The sequence below is a fragment of the Podarcis tiliguerta genome, assembly GCF_965153285.1.
Source record: "Podarcis tiliguerta genome assembly, chromosome: 4".
NCBI classification, from domain to species: Eukaryota; Metazoa; Chordata; class Lepidosauria; order Squamata; family Lacertidae; genus Podarcis; species Podarcis tiliguerta.
Genome location: NC_139537.1, coordinates 7,828,455 through 7,847,245, shown reverse-complemented (window position 1 = coordinate 7,847,245; position 18,791 = coordinate 7,828,455). Strand labels below are relative to the sequence as shown.

The 18,791-nt window shown below is 43.7% G+C and overlaps 1 protein-coding gene and 1 long non-coding RNA gene across 2 annotated transcripts in view; both read right to left on the bottom strand.

The window, feature by feature from the left end:
- Positions 1–18,791, bottom strand: part of LOC310675839 — a 324,788-nt gene that overhangs the window by 93,198 nt on the left and 212,799 nt on the right. The window lies entirely within an intron of this gene.
- UVRAG (UV radiation resistance associated) overlaps positions 1–18,791 on the bottom strand; it is an 86,616-nt gene that overhangs the window by 19,005 nt on the left and 48,820 nt on the right. The window contains exons 12-13 of the mRNA XM_083436466.1: positions 17,878–18,043; positions 1,187–1,265 (exon numbers count right to left, since the gene is read on the bottom strand). Coding sequence (XP_083292592.1) covers positions 1,187–1,265; positions 17,878–18,043 — 245 coding nt within the window. The remainder of the gene's footprint in view (positions 1–1,186; positions 1,266–17,877; positions 18,044–18,791) is intronic.

The following is an 18,791-nucleotide window of genomic DNA, read 5'->3' as shown; positions in this document are numbered from 1 at the left end:
CAAATTAAATTAGCAAGCAGGCAGAGTGCAATGAAACTGAGTGTTGGGGGGGGGGGGAGAGGCTCAGTTAATTTCATTATGCACAGGTTGTACATTGACAATAAAGGTATTATTATTATTATTATTATTGGGAGTTACCAGGCTCAAAGTACATAGAGCAAGCCAGTTATGACTGCTAGATAATACTCCCCTCCCACTAGGCCACATTCACAGCATGCCATTTAAAGCACTGTGATACCAGCTTAAACAGCCACTGCTTCCCCACAGAATTCTGGGAGGTGTAGTTTTTTAAGTATGCTGAGAGCTGTTAGGAGACCCATTTCCCTCTCAAAGCTACAATTCCCAGAAGGGATTAGCAATCAATCCCTCTTCACATCGGGCTGAAAACCCGAATATTTGCAACTCGTCAGTTCCAAATACTAACAGGGCTCTGTTGGCTTCTTTTTTAAAAGAAAGAAACAAAGAAAGGGAGAACTTATTCGTGGGCTTTAAAAAAATAAATAAATAGATGAAACAGATGGAAACCATTACCAGCAAGTTGAAATGGAGCACACCGATATACCATTCCCGGGTCAAAACAACGCCCATAATGATCTGCAGAAAATTGTATTGACCTGCTTATAATTCTACCTTGCGTTCTCCTAGGAGTTAGATATGGCTTTCATTGTTCTTATTTTGCAATTTCACAGAGATTCCATTCTCCCTCTGGGGACGTGTTTTGATTGCCCAAAGATTTTGCTTTGTATGCCTCGGTCCTCCACGCTGCCCCCCCCCCCCCACGGAGTCTGTGGGAAAGATACAGATCACGGAAATCCAGGATGAAGTGCTTCCTGCCTGACCTTAAGAACCGCTCACACAGCCAGCCTGACCATCTACTGATTCCCTATGTCCAGCTTAATATGGCTGCTCCCGGAAAACTTACCTATGGCATCAATAGCAGTCTAAGAAGGGCATCAGATTCTTGTCTTCTGATGGAAATGGGGATGGCCTATATTGTTGGGTGTGTTAAGCTGTCCAACTGTGTACACACTCTCTGCAAGGCATGCAGGGAATCAGTGATCATGTGAATTAGGATGATCTCCCACAAGTGTGCAATATAGATAAAGTAGTAACTACATTACTGTCTCCCCCGATGATGGATGCATGTAGTTCTGCTACGGAAGGGTACTTTTCTGAGCTTACATACCTGTGCAATATTTTTGTTGAGAAGGTAGACGCCATAGTCAAACTGCAGTTTCTCTCCTCCCTTTGGATACAACGGAAATCTAAAATGGGAAGAGGGGAAAACATGAGCACACTTGTCTACGCAACCAACCCAAAGATTAGTGACTTATGGCGGCTGTTTCCACTGCCTTCCATAAAAGCTTCTCCTCCAGTATATGTGCATTCAAACTTTTTTAAAAAAACAAATAAATCCAGAAATGGTAAAATTTAACCAACTCAGCCCAGCTAAGGGCCGTTGCAGATTTTTAAAACAAGACACACGCAGAGTCAGTGTTATGAATTACAGAAGGAAGGTGGGAAAGAGATGTAAATAAATGAACAGACCATTGCATAAAGTTATTAAGATGCAATCTTATACCTATTTACGCAACAGCAAACCCCATTGAGGGACACGGGTGGCGCTGTGGGTTAAACCACAGAGCCTAGGGCTTGCCGATCAGAAGGTCGGCGGTTCGAATCCCCGCGACGAGGTGAGCTCCCGTTGCTCGGTCCCTGCTCCTGCCAACCTAGCAGTTCGAAAGCACGTCAAAGTGCAAGTAGATAAATAGGTACCACTCTGGCGGGAAGGTAAACAGCGTTTCCGTGCGCTGCTCTGGTTCGCCAGAAGCAGCTTAGTCATGCTGGCCACATGACCCGGAAGCTGTACGCCGGCTCCCTCGGCCCACAGAGCGAGATGAGCGCCGCAACCCCAGAGTCGGCCACAACTGGACCTAACGGCCAGGGGTCCCTTTACCTTTACTAAGTCCCGTTAAACTAAATGGGATTCACTTTTCAGTAGAAATGCATAGAATTGCACTGCATGGAAGGTGGCGGGGGGGAAAGGGTAAGAGGAACTTGTGTTGGGAAGGTGCAGGGAAGAAAAGGGAAGCAGATGAGTCAAGCTCCATCTCACACTCACATTTGAGTTTTCATTTACAAAAATTAAATGCAAAAATTGCAAATGAAACAAAAATAGTTTACCGTTTGTAAAAAATAAACGAGATGCATCCTTAAAAAGAGTGTGCCTTATTTTAATAATAAAAGGCTTCCGGTTTTGAAATAATCTGTACTGTTTTCACCGTTTTAGTTCCAATAAATAATCACTCTGCCATATTCATACCTATTGTTTTTCCATTCAGGAGTGGTAAGATTAGAGTTTGTTTCTCAACATTTGGCACAGCATATTCTGAATGCTCCAGATAATTTATACACAAGCTAAAAGGCACAGCTCTTAAAACTAATCCTTGTGGAATTCTGATTTCTACATTCCTTAATGGGAGAACTGCCCATTTATTCCTATTCTCTGCTTCCTGGTTTAACCAGTTACTGATCCATTAAAGAACTTCCCCTCTTATTCCATGATTGCTAAAGCTTACTTTTGTCCTCAGTGAAAGTGGCTTTTAATTTTGCTGAACAATAATATCTACAAACATCAGAAAACTATTGATCAACAGGATCTATTAAGAGTCTTCAGGACAGAGCAGGATTACAATTTAAAACAGAAATTCAGTTCTGAAATGAGATCGTAATGCATGACAGAAGTTGTGTGTTATTAAACAATTTCTTTACAGCAACCAAGACAAAAACTATATTATTTCTAACAAGAGCCATTAAAGTCAAAGGTTTAACAGACGTCATTACAGTACACCAAAACGTCAAGGTCTCAGTTTTACAATACTTCAAATTCTTAATGGGTCACTTCAAGTTGAGAAGTATAAAATCACTCTAACCACCATATATCTAAGCTCGCCTTACTTAATAGTTCTATAAATCCAAGCTGTCTGCAGTGCAGGAAAATAAAACACACTTTAAAATGAACATACGTGCAGCGAGATTCCACTGCCTGCTGTTGTTGTATAAATCACATGGAATTTGTTTCTACATCTACTGAGTTACTTTATCCAACTGTAGCAGGATTTGGATTATAAAAGGATACAATTACAATTAATAGCACAAAATTCATTCAGCCTGGACAATAAATATGCCCTTTAAAAACATTGTGCAATTTGTTACGTGATAGTATTTCATTATGTTGCCGGGGGAAGAGTGATATTTGCTACAATTAGAAACAAAAAGCTTTTAAAAAAAAGAACACGTAATGGTCGAACGATACAGAGGGCTCAACCGTTTCCTCCTACTTCATTTTAAGATAGCTTCATATTGTTAAGTTAAAAAAATAAAATCCTTTTAGTTTCTCTATTTTAGCGACCCTCCGCACTTCATCAAACACGTGAGGGGAAAACCAGTGAATTTAAGAATATCGGCTTTAATTATCTGCACAACTGGAATGAATTTCAGGAACCAAATAGTCGTGTTGAAAAATACGCCTTTCAAGCCATCTGGTCCCCAAATGGCAACTAGGCATTCCGTTCTGGCAACTGTAATTTGGCACCCAGGTTTTATATCTGAGTTTCTAACATTGGTGGGAACTGAATGACAACACAAAGGAAGATAATGTTCCAATGCTATCTATCTATCTAGCTATCTACACACACAAAACCCCACTACTGATTCCTTCTCTTGGTTAATTTCTTTTAAAAAAACCCCACTATGGTGGGCAAGCATCCGACTCTCCTATCTCTCATCCCTTCCCATGATTATGGTACCAAATTCTTGAACCGTTATCAAGTGTCAAAACTTCGGCAATAGACAATATCTCGGCTGAAGCCTCCAGCCGCTGGGATCACATGCGAAGCAGAAGCGGTGAGCCAATTTCCTAACAACTTGCTTCCCCTTAAAAAGCGTTGCGTTTTGTCCAGGGGCGTTCTCAAGCTCCAAATATTAAAAACAGAAGATCTAAAAAGCTTACTTCACCTGAGAAATATTCAGTGAAGTCAACGGGACTAGGCTGGCTCAATTTTTCTCCTCCTTCTCGTGGATTATTACTTTGTGGATAATAGCACTGTCCTGGCAGAGTAGCGATTCATTACTATAAGCTCAGTATTTCTTAGCTCAGTGTTAACCGAAATGTAGGAGGATTCCTTAACAGTTTAGCATAGCAGCAGAAATTAACTAAGAACATCCTGCAATCTTTCCTTTTTAAGCTGCCACACTTTTAAAGCCAAGAATGACTACAAAAGGATACCTTTGGTACAATCCATCTCCTGTTAACTTTTGCTATCCCACTTTTTTTTTTCTGCTGACCTTAGACAAGCACTTCCCAAATCACACCCTCATTTCATTTCATAGCCACATGATGTTATTGGGCTAATCTCGACCTGTTCAGCATCACGGGACAGCTTCAATATTTGAAAAGGCTGTAATGAGTCTCCGCAGGCCTCTTAGGTCAGTCAGATGTTAACTGTTAAAGTGAAGCTAAAAAGGATCTAGGTGCTATTTTAAAAAAAAAAAAAAAAAAAAACCCTTTCAGATACAAAGGTTTGCTCTTCCAGGTTCTCAAGCCTAAACATCTTTATTGCCAAGTTCTGTGATTTATGAACTTCTTTGTGTTCAGAGAGATCAATCTCATATGTACCAATAAGTTGGCGAATAAGTTGGTTTTTCATATGTCCACGTATAGCCACCTGCCTTTAATCCAAACTATTTTTTTTAAGCTTAAGGAAATGATTGATTTTTAACTGTACCCACCTGTTTCTAATCTGACATGAAAAACATGTGGTTTAGATCCTGATTTTCCTCTAATCAGACTTTTTGCTTGCATTTCAAACTGAATTGAAGAAACCCCAGTAAGGAGCTGCAAATACACACACACACAAAACCGAGGGGTGGAATGGCTGAAAATGTAATGTTTCTAGTCACATCTTGAAAAGAAAGCTTCTGCAGCTGAAGCCCTGCGCACTCAAAGAAGGGATTACATTCCAATTCACGGTAAGAGCTGCCAGGTGAAAATGGTTAGACTGAGCTTTTCTAGGGTGCCTCCTCAACCTGAGGTATTTGGGTTTCAGTAAAGTGCAAAGACCTGGTAGTCTCATGGCTAGCGATCCATTCCTCTGCAAGTGGAAAAAGGTACATGTTAGTAACAAGTTTCCTTGCCTGTCTCCCAGCTGTTGCCCTATGAGTTATATATCTGTAACATCTACTGTGCTTCAGGAAAACAAGTACAGTGTTACAGACGGGATCCATTCCAGAGGCCCATCCGTAACGTGAAATGCCCACAACTCGAAGCGCTGTGTCTGCACAGACACACAGCGCGATTTGTGCATCCACGAAGTGAGATTTAGCGCTTCTGCGCATGCGGTGAAACCCAGAAGTAACCCGTTCCGGTACTTCCGGGTTGCCGCAGGACGTAATGCTAAAAGACGTAACATGAAGTGGACTCAAAATGAGGTATGACTGTACAGTGGTGCCTCGCAAGACGAAATTAATTCGTTCCGCGAGTCTCTTCGTCTAGCGGTTTTTTTCGTCTTGCGAAGCAACCCTATTAGCGGCTTAGCGCTATTAGCGGTTTAGCGGCTATTAGCGGTTTAGCGGCTTAGAAAAAGGGGGTGGGGAGCGGAAAAAAATCTCAAGACTCGCAAGACATTTTCGTCTTGCAAAGCAAGCCCATAGGGAAATTCGTCCTGCGAAGCGCATTGAAAAACGGAAAACCCTTTCGTCTAGCGGGTTTTACGTCTTGCGAGGCATTCGTCTTGCGGGGCACCACTGTAGTTTGCTTTTGACACCCAACTGGCTAACAGAGGGAGGGAGGGAGGGAGGGAGAAAGGCAGAGAGATTGTTCCTGTTCTAGTAAGTGCCACCAGGCACCATAACTTTATCTGTGTCATTTTGGGCTGGCTCCTCCTGCTCTGCCTGGTGAGTCTTCCCACCTTTTGTCTTTCTCATCCTCAAATGGGTCCATGCATTTGGCTGTTAACTAGAAGGTTTGAGCCCACTCAGGGAAGGCTGTGGGCAGGATTCCTGAATGGCAGGGGGTCAGACTAGATGACTCTCAAGGCCCCTTCCAACTCTGATTTGAACTTCCCACTTGGGATTTAAAATTTATTCCTTTCCTTACCTAGAATCATAGAATCATAGAGTTGGAAGAGACCACAAGGGTCATCGAGTCCAACCCCCTGCCAAGCAGGAAACACCATCAGAGCACTCCTGACATATGGTTGTCAAGCCTCTGCTTAAAGACCTCCAAAGAAGGAGACTCCACCACACTCCTTGGCAGCAAATTCCACTGTCGAACAGCTCTTACTGTCAGGAAGTTCTTCCTAATGTTTAGGTGGAATCTTCTTTCTTGTAGTTTGTATCCATTGCTCCGTGTCCGCTTCTCTGGAGCAGCAGAAAACAACCTTTCTCCCTCCTCTATGTGACATCCTTTTATATATTTGAACATGGCTATCATATCACCCCTTAACCTCCTCTTCTCCAGGCTAAACATGCCCAGCTCCCTTAGCCGATCCTCATAAGGCATTGTTTCCAGGCCTTTGACCATTTTGGTTGCCCTCCTCTGTACACGTTCTAGTTTGTCAGTGTCCTTCTTGAACTGTGGTGCCCAGAACTGGACACAGTACTCCAGGTGAGGTCTGACCAGAGCAGAATACAGTGGCACTATAACTTCCCTTGATCTAGATGCTATACTCCTATTGATGCAGCCCAGAATTTCATTGGCTTTTTTAGCTGCCGCGTCACACTGTTGGCTCATGTTAAGTTTGTGGTCAACCAAGACTCCTAGATCCTTTTCACATGTACTGCTCTCAAGCCAGGTGTCACCCATCTTGTATTTGTGCCTCTCATTTTTTTTGCCCAAGTGCAATACTTTACATTTCTCCCTGTTAAAATTCATCTTGTTTGTTTTGGCCCAGTTCTCTAATCTGTCAAGGTCGTTTTGAAGTGTGATCCTGTCTTCTGGGGTGTTAGCCACCCCTCCCAGTTTGGTGTCATCTGCAAATTTGATCAGGATGCCCTTGAGTCCATCATCCAAGTCGTTGATAAAGATGTTGAATAAGACCGGGCCCAAGACAGAACCCTGTGGCACCCCACTAGTCACTCTTCTCCAGGATGAAGAGGAACCATTGATGAGCACCCTTTGGGTCCGGTCAGTCAGCCAGTTACAAATCCACTGGGTGGTAGCATAGTCAAGACCGCATTTTACCAGCTTCTTTACAAGAATATCATGGGGCACCTTGTCAAATGCCTTGCTGAAATCAAGGTAGGCTACATCCACTGTGTTCCCTTCATCTACCAGGCTTGTAATTCTGTCAAAAAATGAGATCAGGTTAGTCTGACATGACTTATTTTTCAGAAATCCATGCTGACTATTGGTGATCACAGCATTCCTTTCTAGGTGCTCACAGATTGTTTGCTTAATGATCTGCTCCAGAATCTTCCCTGGTATTGATGTTAGACTGACTGGGCGGTAATTATTTGGGTCCTCTCTTTTCCCCTTTTTGAAAATAGGGACAACATTTGCCCTCCTCCAGTCTGCCGGGACTTCGCCTGTTCTCCAGGAATTCTCAAAGATGACTGCCAGTGGTTCTGAGATCACATCTGCCAGTTCTTTTAATACTCTTGGATGCAGTTCATCTGGCCCTGGAGACTTGAATACATCTAAACTAGCCAAGTATTCTTGTACTATCTCCTTAGTTATTCTGGGCTGTGTTTCCTCTGCTGAATCATTTCCTCCAAATTCTTCAGGTCGGGCATTGTTTTCTTTATCGGAGAAGACTGAGGCAAAGAAGGCATTGAGGAGTTCAGCCCTTTCTGTGTCCCCTGTTTGCATTTCACCATCTTCTCCTCTGAGTGACCCCACTGTTTCTTTGTTCTTCCTTCTGCTACGAACATACCCATAGAAGCCTTTTTTGTTGCTTTTAACCTCTCTAGCAAGCCTGAGTTCATTCTGTGCTTTAGCTTTTCTGACTTTGTGTCTACACGTGCTGGCTATTTGTTTGAATTCCTCTTTGGTGGTTTCCCCCCTTTTCCATTTTTTGTACACATCCTTTTTTAATCTTAACTCAGTTAAAAGTTCTTTAGATAGCCACCCTGGCTTCTTTAGGCACCTTCCATGTTTCCGTCTCATTGGTATTGCCTGAAGTTGTGCTTTTACTATCTCCCTCTTAACAAACTCCCAGCCATCATGAACTCCCTTTCCTTTTAGTATTACTGTCCATGGGATCTCACCCAGCACTTCCCTAAGTTTTATGAAGTCGGCTTTCTTAAAGTCAAGAAGTTGAGTCCTAGTATGCTTGGCTGCTCCTTTCCGTTGTATAGTAAACTTCAGAAGAGCATGATCACTTGTGCCTAATGATCCTTCCACTTCTACCCCATTAACCAGGTCATCGACATTGGTTAGGACCAGATCTAAAATGGCTGTTCCTCTTGTTGCTTCTCCCACCTTCTGGACAATGAAGTTGTCTGCAAGGCCAGTGAGGAATCTGTTTGACCTTATGCTCTTGGCTGAGTTTGACATCCAACAAATATCTGGGTAACTGAAGTCCCCCATTACTACTATCTCCCTTCCTTTTGCATGCTTGGCCATCTGTTCCAGGAAGGCATCATCTATGTCCTCCGTTTGGCTTGGGGATCTATAGTAAACTCCCACAATGAGGTCACTGTTATTCTTCTCTCCCTTAATTTTGACCCAAATGCTCTCACTTTGGCTTTGAGGTTCTAAATCTTGGATCTCTTCACAGGTATACACATCCCTGTGTATACCTAACACTCAAAGAACTTAAAGAGCTCCCCAAAATGATCAAAGTGTTCCATATCAGACCTGCATAGCAATTCCCCCCCCCCCCCAGCTGCAAAATATATAGTTTTAAAAAGCTGGGAAGGGAAAACCTTACCCAAAGCAGCTTTAGAGCTGGGTGAACTGGAAGCAATTATATATAGCCTGCTTTAAAAGTACCCAAAGACCTTGGCTGCCATTCTGCAAGTGACAGACACATACACATGAACTTCACTGCACCAAACACTACCAAGTCATGATTTACTAATTCTGCATTTGTAAAATGCTTTGCAGTCTGTATCTTGCTTGTCTCGTGCTGGTCTCCATTATACAGATAGAAATCTAGAGCTGAAACTTGTGACTTACCCCAAGGCCACAAACCAAGCTCGCAAAATAGGTGGGACAAATCCAGCCTCAACAGCTACTCTTCAGTGACTAGAATGTGGGCAACCTGTAGTCCTCTAGACTCCCATCAGCTCCAGCTAGAATGGTCGCTGGTGAGGGATGGTTGTTCATTCTCACCCTAGACCACAGAGTATTTTCGAGCCACTGCTTTAAGTAATTCTAGCTTGAAAACTGGATGTGGAGCCTCCTTTCTGGCCCTCTAGCCCCATAACGGTTGCACCACAGCCAAAAACATGCTCAGTCCACATCTATCTATAACAAGTCAACTTAGTTGTGGGTCATTAATCACATATCAGCATATTGCCCAGGCATGCAGTCTGCAACCAGGTGGCCAGCTTGAATGGCAAAGGCAAAGCAATCCTTTTGACTTCCTCTAAAAATAGTGCCTAACACTTAAATTTTAAAACTGTTCTTCATAAGATGTCGCAGTATTCGTAAGCTGCAGCACTAGTTAATACCTCTGCAGCAAAAGGGAGCCAGCCCTCGACTCTAATCGAGAAGCCAACAGGAATACTCACTAGCACACGCTCGAATTATACCAATTAGAGTGGTCGAATTCTGGGGCCTCGGCCAATTGACCTAATTACCCATGCAGCTTGGGAAAGCCTGGGCTCATTTCAAGTCTACAAGAGACCGGATATAGTTGAAATACCTAATCCCTGAAAGGTCATGAGGGTTAAAACTACTTAAGTATGAAATTTGGACTCACTTGAAAATTGCTATAATTCCTGATTAGTAGCATTGATACTGTGAGTGATTGCTTAGATTATGGAAGAATTTTACAAACTAGGGTTAAGTAGGCCACAGTCACGTTATTTTTGGTTTGATATATTATATGTGCCCTTGAGCATCGTCTGCTGGAGGCGTATTATTTTACACACGCTCCCCCCCACCCCCTGAGATTTCAGAACTACTGAAAGAATACTTCCATTACCATAGCAGAGTTAAAGTGTATTATTATTTTAATACATAATAAAAATATTAAGCAGAAGACTTAGGTTTCCATAACATTTTCCAGAGCTGACTCAAGTAACTTGAAGCTGCTTGTACTCAGAATAAACTCCATCAGCAAGTCCCCTTCTGCTATGGAGATGTGTGGCCTGGTGCTCTTATGATGCATCAGATCAATGGGTAGTGTTAAGGAAAAAATCTAAGTGCGAGGCTGCTCAGTCGGGCAGAGCCTGCGGGTCCCTGCGGAATAAAGGAAGGATTCCAGCCAACCGGAGCAAATAGCTGTAGACCAAAGTTTATTGCGCAACAGGTTCAAAGAGCAAGTTTGAACCCCGAGGATGGGGTGACAAAGACTTTTAAAACTTTCCCACCATATCCCAGAATACAGTTCATACAGCATCATTGCTACATCACTGACATGTCACAAAAGGGGAGGTATTAAACTTGGCAAACATGTCCAGACAAGTCCTTGGTACAAGATTAGCCTAAGCAGACATGGCAGGGCAAGACTCAGGTATAAGATTAGCATAGACAAATATGTCTTAACTACCCACCACCCAAAAGTACAATAGAAGTTCCTTTGCATGTCTGGAGCCTGAGGCGAGTCAGGTGATGAGATCTGGCTTCCTTTGGCTGACAAGGAGCCTAGCAATTGTCACCTCCGGGAACTTCCTGGAGTCCTTTTTCAAGGGGAAAATAGCTTTGGAATGGAGGGAACTGGGGAAGGAGATGATTTTATATTATTTTTAAAGCTAGGTAACTTCCCTGAGCTGTCAAGTTGAAAGGATACATTCAGCCATAATATTTGTAATGTTGTTGTTTAGTCGTTCAGTCGTGTCCGACTCTTCGTGACCCCATGGGCCAGAGCACGCCAGGCACTCCTGTCTTCCACTGCCACCCGCAGTTTGGTCAGATTCATGTTTGTAGCTTCGGGAACACTGTCTAACCATCTCGTCCTCTGTCGTCCCCTTCTCCTTGTGCCCTCCATCTTTCCCAACATCAGGGTCTTTTCCAGTGGTCTATTCCAGGGTTTTTTCCAGTGAGTCTAATATTTGTAATATTTAACTTTAAAGATGCCCCCCCCCCCGGTAATTTCCATAACAGTTGGAAAGGAAGTCAGACACATGAGTGTTCACTCACCTAAACCAACACATGCATCTGTTCCAAATGCCGATCATGGCACCGCACACTGTCTTTCCAAACACGGAAATAAAAATTGCTTCTTTAAAAAAAATGTAACGTATGAAGCAAACCAGAGAACTGTCTTGTGAAATAGGTGCTATGTGGGTGACAGAGACAGCAGACAGGAATAGTCAAGCTAAGGTTTGCCTCCGCACACAGGAGATGAAGCAACGTGAAACTAGAAGATATGGACAGAGATCCTCACAGAAGAAAAAGTTTAGTCCTAGAATGAGAAACACTAGAAAAGAATGACCACAATGCACATCTACCTCTCACACTAGGAAAGGTTTTAGGAAGTCTGAAACTAGAACAAGGAGAATCTTAAGTTACTCAGATGTATTTATCCCACATATTACTGTACTGGCCCGAATATAAGCCACACTTTTTCCAAATTCCGACCATGAAAAGTTAAAGCACGGCTTAAATTTGCAACCTTACAAAAATTGGCTTTGACGATATTGCTGTAGGATTTTCTTCTACATCTGCCATTTACGGGTGTGGATGCCTGCGGAATTTTAAGGGAGCGGCTTATACTCATGTATTGTCTTTTTTTCTCCCCCCCCCCCCGAATTTTAAAAGGTATGGCTTATTTGCAGGTGCGGCTTATATTCGGGCCAATACGGTACACGTTAGTCCACTATAATACTGCCCCTGGGCAATCTACTTGTCATCTGATTATTCCTGGCAGCTTAGATGAGATGTTTTGCATCATACCTGAGGACGGGTAACTCCTCACTCTTTTGGTTGGAAAATAAATCTGATGGACTGGAAAGCCACTGGACACCACTCAGCTTGGGGGCTAGAGTGGCAGAGACCTCCTTAGACTGGGAAGTGAATTGGCTGTGATACATGTTCTGTAAAGGAAGCATCCCCTAAAGATTCATAATGCTCCATCTTGTGCCTTCAGAGCCATATCCTCTTGCGTTCCAAGAGAACAGAGTACTATAAACCTGCAGATTCTGTTGCGGAGAGAGGATCTTTTGCAATCCCTTGCTTGTGCCACACTGTCGAACTTTAACGCAAGAGGGACTAACTGGTAGTCTTACAGATATGTGGGATGACCAGCCTCATGTAACCAACATGCTTAAGTCTAATTAATGCATGAAGGGGTTAATAACACAGAGAAAGCTTGATATATAATGAATTGAAGAAAATGTTTAAATATACATTTGTTAAGAAGCCAGAAGCATTCCTGCTAGGTATTGTGAGAAATGAGATAAACAAGAAAGATAGGAAATTATTTTTGTACGCAGTAACAGCAGCGAGAATATTGTTAGCCCAGAAATGGAAACAAGAAGCACTACCAACACTGGAAGAATGGAGAATGAAAATGATGGACTTTGCTGAACTCGATAGAATGACAGGAAGAATTAGGAATCGACGAGATCAGAGATTTATTGAAGAATGGGAAAAATTCTCAGAATATATGCATAATTTAAGTGAAAAACAAATAACGTTTGTAACGCTCAGAGAAGCTTTGTAAAAATGAAAGTTAAAATTATGGATTGAAAGCAGATTTAATTTAAGAAGTAGATATGAACCAAGAAATGTGTGGAAAATTGTGAAGGGAAGGAGTACCAGCCAAGTTGAGGGAAGTCAAAAATGAGAGAATGGTTTTATAAATTGTTTGAATTATATTAATTTGTCTTATTTGTAAACTGAATAAAAATTATATTAAAAAAAAAAAATAACACAGAGAAAGCTGTCCTTGCTAAGCTTAGCTAGGTCATCCTCAGCATGAGGGGAAGATAATCAAGCCTATTGTACCTCTGCCTATCTGAGAAGCTCAGCAAGCGAAAAGGTTTTGAGCTGGTTAGTTAGTGCAGCTCAGACCACATGGCTCTTGTGTTCCTATACCAATAATTTAGGAACGTTCACCATTATAACTAAGCCAAGTTTTACTATCTGTGTTTTCTGACTGACGCATGGAAAAGCACATGAACCTGACCTTTGAAGAGTTTACAAGTAAACCAGTTTTTAACTTACCAAACAGGTGGTCGTTTTCTATGCTAGGGGAAGAGGGAAACTTTAATTGGAACTCTGAAGCACATATTTTAAAAGCCTAACAGCCCATATTTCCACACTTTACTTTGCTGCATATTTTGTGATTTTAAATCTCTGTGGGTTCACTCATCTAAGAGTACATGCCCCAAACCTGGATCTTGACATCCAGGGAATTCTCCTTTCATGATACCAATTTTTTTCCTGGCCAACCAACCAGATGTTGCTGGAATCCAACCCCCATCAGCCTGCACCAGCATGACCAATGGTCAGAGGCAACGGCAACATCTGGAAAGTCAAAGTTCAGCTACCCCCATTTTAATCCAATACCAACAATGTGCATATGCACCAAATTCCACTTCTAACTTATTTTTTTGTTTTGTTTAGCCAGTACAAAAACAAAGTAGGTTGTAGACAAGCAGAGACAAAAATTTAGCTGTGGAAAAGACGCCCAATCAACTAGCAGCAGGGGTGTAGTCTTAAGTAAATTTCCTAGAGTTTATGAGGGGCCGTTAACAAGGAAATATAGCAAATATATATGTGTGTAAAGTACTTGATGAAAATGACTTCCCCCCTCCCGCCCCCCCGAGGAACATAGTGGGCTATGAACATGGAGAGGCTGAGAAATTTATGAAAGAAATTAGCCTTGTAATATTACATCAACAGACATGCAATATAAAAATGGAAGCCAGGCTTGCAGCTAACTTTATCATGAATTGCCCATTAAGGAATCTTAAACTTCTGCATATGATCTGAGAGGGCTGCACAGCAACCAGTAGCACACAATAATTAATACCATATTTCATCTCTAGAAGTTGCAGAGATTTGCAAGCAACAGACCCCCATTATAGTCTCTCACCAGCTTTATGGCCCAGCCTTGATAAAGTGCCATCAGAGCTGTCAGCCCAAATATTCTGCTTTAAAGAGAGCCACCAAGCTGTCCTCTAGAGTAGAGTGGCTGCTCTTGGCCAGAACCATAGCTGTCAACTTACGGATTTGAAAATAAGGGACCAGCAGCCTCGAAAATAAGGGGTCAGCAGCCTCAAAAATAAGGGGTCAGCAGCCAAAATAAGGGATTTTGGCTTGGTTTATACAGAAATCCAGCACTGATGGAGCCATGCTGCTTTTGCTGCGACTGACTGTGTTTTGCAGGGGGTTGGACTAGATGATCCTAAGGGTCTACAACTCCAACCAAAGAAGAGTGGCAGAAAAAACCGATGAACGACATCGAGATGGCAAAGCTTACAGGCAGAATTAGAAACCAGGAAGAGGACCTCTTTAATAAAGAATGGGGAAAGTTTATAATTTAGTTGAAAAGCTATTGTAAAGAGTTACATACATTGGTAGGATTGACAGAAAACTTGTAGTAAAAATTTGAACTATGGATGGACAAATGATTTATCCAAATAGTTATGAAAGGGATGCAGAGGGGGAAATCACTACATTAAGATGCTGCACTGGTTGGAGGGGATGCTAAGCAGCACGTCGGGGCTGCCGTCGTCCTGGCACCAGGAGTTCCATCGGCCCTTAACCGCCCGAGAGAGAGGGAGGGAGGGAGAGAGACTCTCGCCCACCCCGCCCGCGAGGCCGGCATGAGGCGGTTGCGGCAGCTGCTGAAGTGCCGCCCTTCTGCGTCCCTCCCCATCCCCTCCTCTTCCTCCTCCCTCAGGCCGCCTCCTCAGCCGCTGCCGCCGCCTCCGGCTTCCCCTGGCAGCGCTGCAGAAGTCTCACAAGAGAGGGGCTGCCTGCCTGCCCGCCACCACCCGTCTCCTCATGACGCACCCCTGAGGGGGAAAAGGGAGAGCGGAGACGCAGCAGCTCGTGCGCACGCTCTCTCTCGCTCTCTCGAGGCGGAGGACCCCGAGCCGCTGCTTCCCTCCTGAGCTGGACGAGCATGAAACCCGGGAAATTTAAGGGACATCATCAATCCGGGACAGCAGCAGGAAACGGCACTGGGATAAGGGAGTTTCCCGCCAAATAAGGGACGGTTGACAACTATGGACAGAACATGGGAGGGTCTGGAAGGTTTTCCTTTGATGTTTTTAACCATGCTGGCCAAGGCACTCTTCAGCCTTTGCCCACCAAAGCTGACCCACACCAAGCTTGCTATTCACACTATGACATTCTGCTGCCACGTGTGGATGGTATTCAAGACAAGCATCTGATGGACCTTATCAATTATTTTGGTGCCATTTTTATTCCCAACTTTCCACGGTGCAGTAACATCATGCTGCAACATAGGCTGGGCTCGAGATAAACACAAGGCCAGTCATCACAGTATGCTGCTCAGCTAAGAACTCGGGCTAGCAACGTATAACAGGGCAGGTGGCAACTTTTCCAGATAATGTGCATCGCATTTCTCCACTCGTTTCAGGCCATCAAGATCTACCCTAATGAGACATGTGGTTAATCACTCTGGGATACGGGGTTCTGGTCTGAGTAGGCCTTTGGTCTGAACCAGAAAGGTTCTTAGGCTCTTAAAACAGGGATAGTCAATATAATGCCCTCCAGATCTTGTTGGACTCCAGCAAACATCAGACCCAGCCTGCAAGGTCAGTGGCCACGGATGATGGGAGTTTCAGCCCAAAAACATCAGGAGGGCTACTCTATCTTCAAACACAAGACTAGCATAGAGCAGTGCCTCCTTGCTCCGAAGATTCCCTCTTGGAAAACTCAGTGCATGCATTTCTCCCAAACTCCAGGTTCCACCCTAGTAAAAGGTAAACGTAAAGGACCCCTGGACGGTTAAGTCCAGTCAAAGGCGACTATGGGGTTGCGGCGCTCATCTCGCTTTCAGGCCGAGGGAGCTGGCGTTTGTCCACAGACAGCTTTCCGGGTCATGTGGCCAGCAGGACTAAACCGCTTCTAGCGCAACAGAACACTGTGACGGAAGTTAGAGCGCACAGAAACGCCATTTACCTTCCCATCACAGTGGTACCTATTTATCTACTTGCACTGGTGTGCTTTCGAACTGCTATGTTGGCAGGAGCTGGGACAGAGCAACAGGAGTTCACCCCATTGTGGGGATTCGAACCACCGACCTTCTGATCGGCAAGCCCAAGAGGCTCAGTGGTTTAGACCACAGCGCCACCCACGTCCCTTATCACCCTATTAAGGTGTTTCCCACCAGGAAAGTTGACTGGTAACCCTAGGAATTTTGCCTTCTTCTGTGGCGTCTATTTGTTTTCTCTGATGCACCTCCAGTCCATTGGAGGCTAGAGGAAGGCGGGTGATCCCAGTGGACGGGGTGTAAGTTGTGAGGAAAGAATGACCTTGCCTTGGCTCACACGCTTGACTTTAGCCTTCACTATAAATATGTGGTTAAAGGGGAAATCCAACAATTCTAAGGGAAAAAATATTTAGCATGACTGCCAATAAGCAGCAAAATGATACTTGCTCTGCTCAACAGTACACAAAGCACTTTAACGAAGGGTGAGGCAATCCTGCAAATCGGCCTGGTGGTGGGGAGTGCTATTTTATGAAAATGAAGCATTTTGCTAAAACACTTTTGCTCTTTATAGTGCTGCATCAGTGATTTATGAAATACAAGTGGAAGCAACTGAAACCTTTCTAGAAAGGTTTATTGGAAGCGACTTCTTCTAAAATCATCTCCACCCCCCATCCTGTGCCTTCATATCCTTTCTCAACAGCACATACAACCTCTGATCTTACGCTCTCCCACAGAAAGCTTACTCCGGAGCAGTTTGAATATTTGCAAACATTCCGATAGGTTGAACCTCGGGTCCACACACAATCTGGCCATTTTAAACATGGGATTTAAAGTATTTTAGAGACTGCAATTGCCTTCAATTATATTATTATATAATAAACATAATGTAATATAATAAACAGTTTTATTGATTCATTCTTTGTGTTCAATAGATTTTAGAAGGCTGTTTAAAAGGTAAAGGACCCCTGACAGCAAAGTCCAGTCGCAGACGACTCTGGGGTTGCGGCACTCATCTTGCTTTACAGGCCGAGGAAGCCGGTGTTTGTCCACAGACAGTTTTAGACTGTTTTTCCGGGTCATGTGGCCAGCATGACTAAGCCGCTTCTGGCAAAACCAGAGCAGAGCACAAAAATGCCATTTGCCTTCCCGCCGCAGTGGTACCTATTTATCTACTTGCACTTTTTGGAGTGCTTTCGAACTGCTAGGTTGGCAGGAGTTGGGAATGGAACCCAGAATCTGTCCAGTCCAGGGAAAACAGAAACATTCTTCACACTTGAGCAGGCTAGAGCCTAGGTTCTAGGTGGCTCAAATGTTGAAGAGAAACGTGTATGTAAGGAAATGGCTTGAATTTACATTTGAGGGAAACACTGTTTCAAACAGCCAGCTCTGCCAGGTCTGGGTGCTAATGTTATTTGATCCCTACATCTCACAAGAGAACAAAGAAGGCATCAGCCACAATTTTGGAGGGATTTTATGGAGTGCATCGGATTGTGTGTGAAAAATAAGTTAATCTGACCAAGATCTGGCAGCCCCCAGCACACCAAAAAACAAAAGAAAAAGAAAATGCACTTACTCTCTCTCTTTCTCGGTCAGTTTATCGTTAATATTATCTTTGATTGCAGACCTGGAGCCCTTGTGAATTATTGGATACCTGAGTGGCACTTGCAGGAAGAAGGAAATCATGGAGACCAGATGAGCAGTGTAGCCCAAAGCGACAGCATTGCTGCCATCATCCTTTGCTGTAAAGGAGAGCAAGCACACAGTTCAGAGTCACTCCACCCTATTAAGGTCCAAATGGTGGCTCATTGCCATGCTTTGAATTGGCTTACTGCACAAAGCTCTTCAACGCTGTTGTGGGTTTTTTTAACTGGGGCACAGCAAATTAACACTGCAGGGGGGAAAAATGAGCTGATAGACATGGGGCTAGACTGGATGATCCTTGGGGATTCCTTCCAATTCAATGATTCTATGGAGGGGTCAGCCCTATGGAGGGTTGTGTTGTTTCCCGGACCCTCCTAGCCACCTCTTGCCAAGGATGATCACAGCCAACCTCTTCTGATACCATATTTCCCGACACATCTAATAATAATAATAATAATTTATTTATACCCCGCCCTCCCCGGCCAGAGCCGGGCTCAGGGCGGCTAACACCAGTAAAATTACAGTAAAAACATAAAGGGGGGGGGGGACCCAATTTAAAATACAGGATTAAAATGCAATTTAAAATGCAGCCCCATTTTAAAAGTAGCCCATAGATCAAAACCGTAAGGGGAGGGAAACATAAGGGTCAGACTGAGTCCAAACCAAAGGCCAGGCGGAACAGCTCTGGCTTGCAGGCCCTGCGGAAAGATGTCAAGTCCCGCAGGGCCCTGGTCTCTTGTGACAGAGCGTTCCACCAAGTCGGGGCCAGTACTGAAAAGGCCCTGGCCCTAGTTGAGACCAATCTAACCACCTTGCGACTTGGGACCTCCAAAATGTTGTCATTTG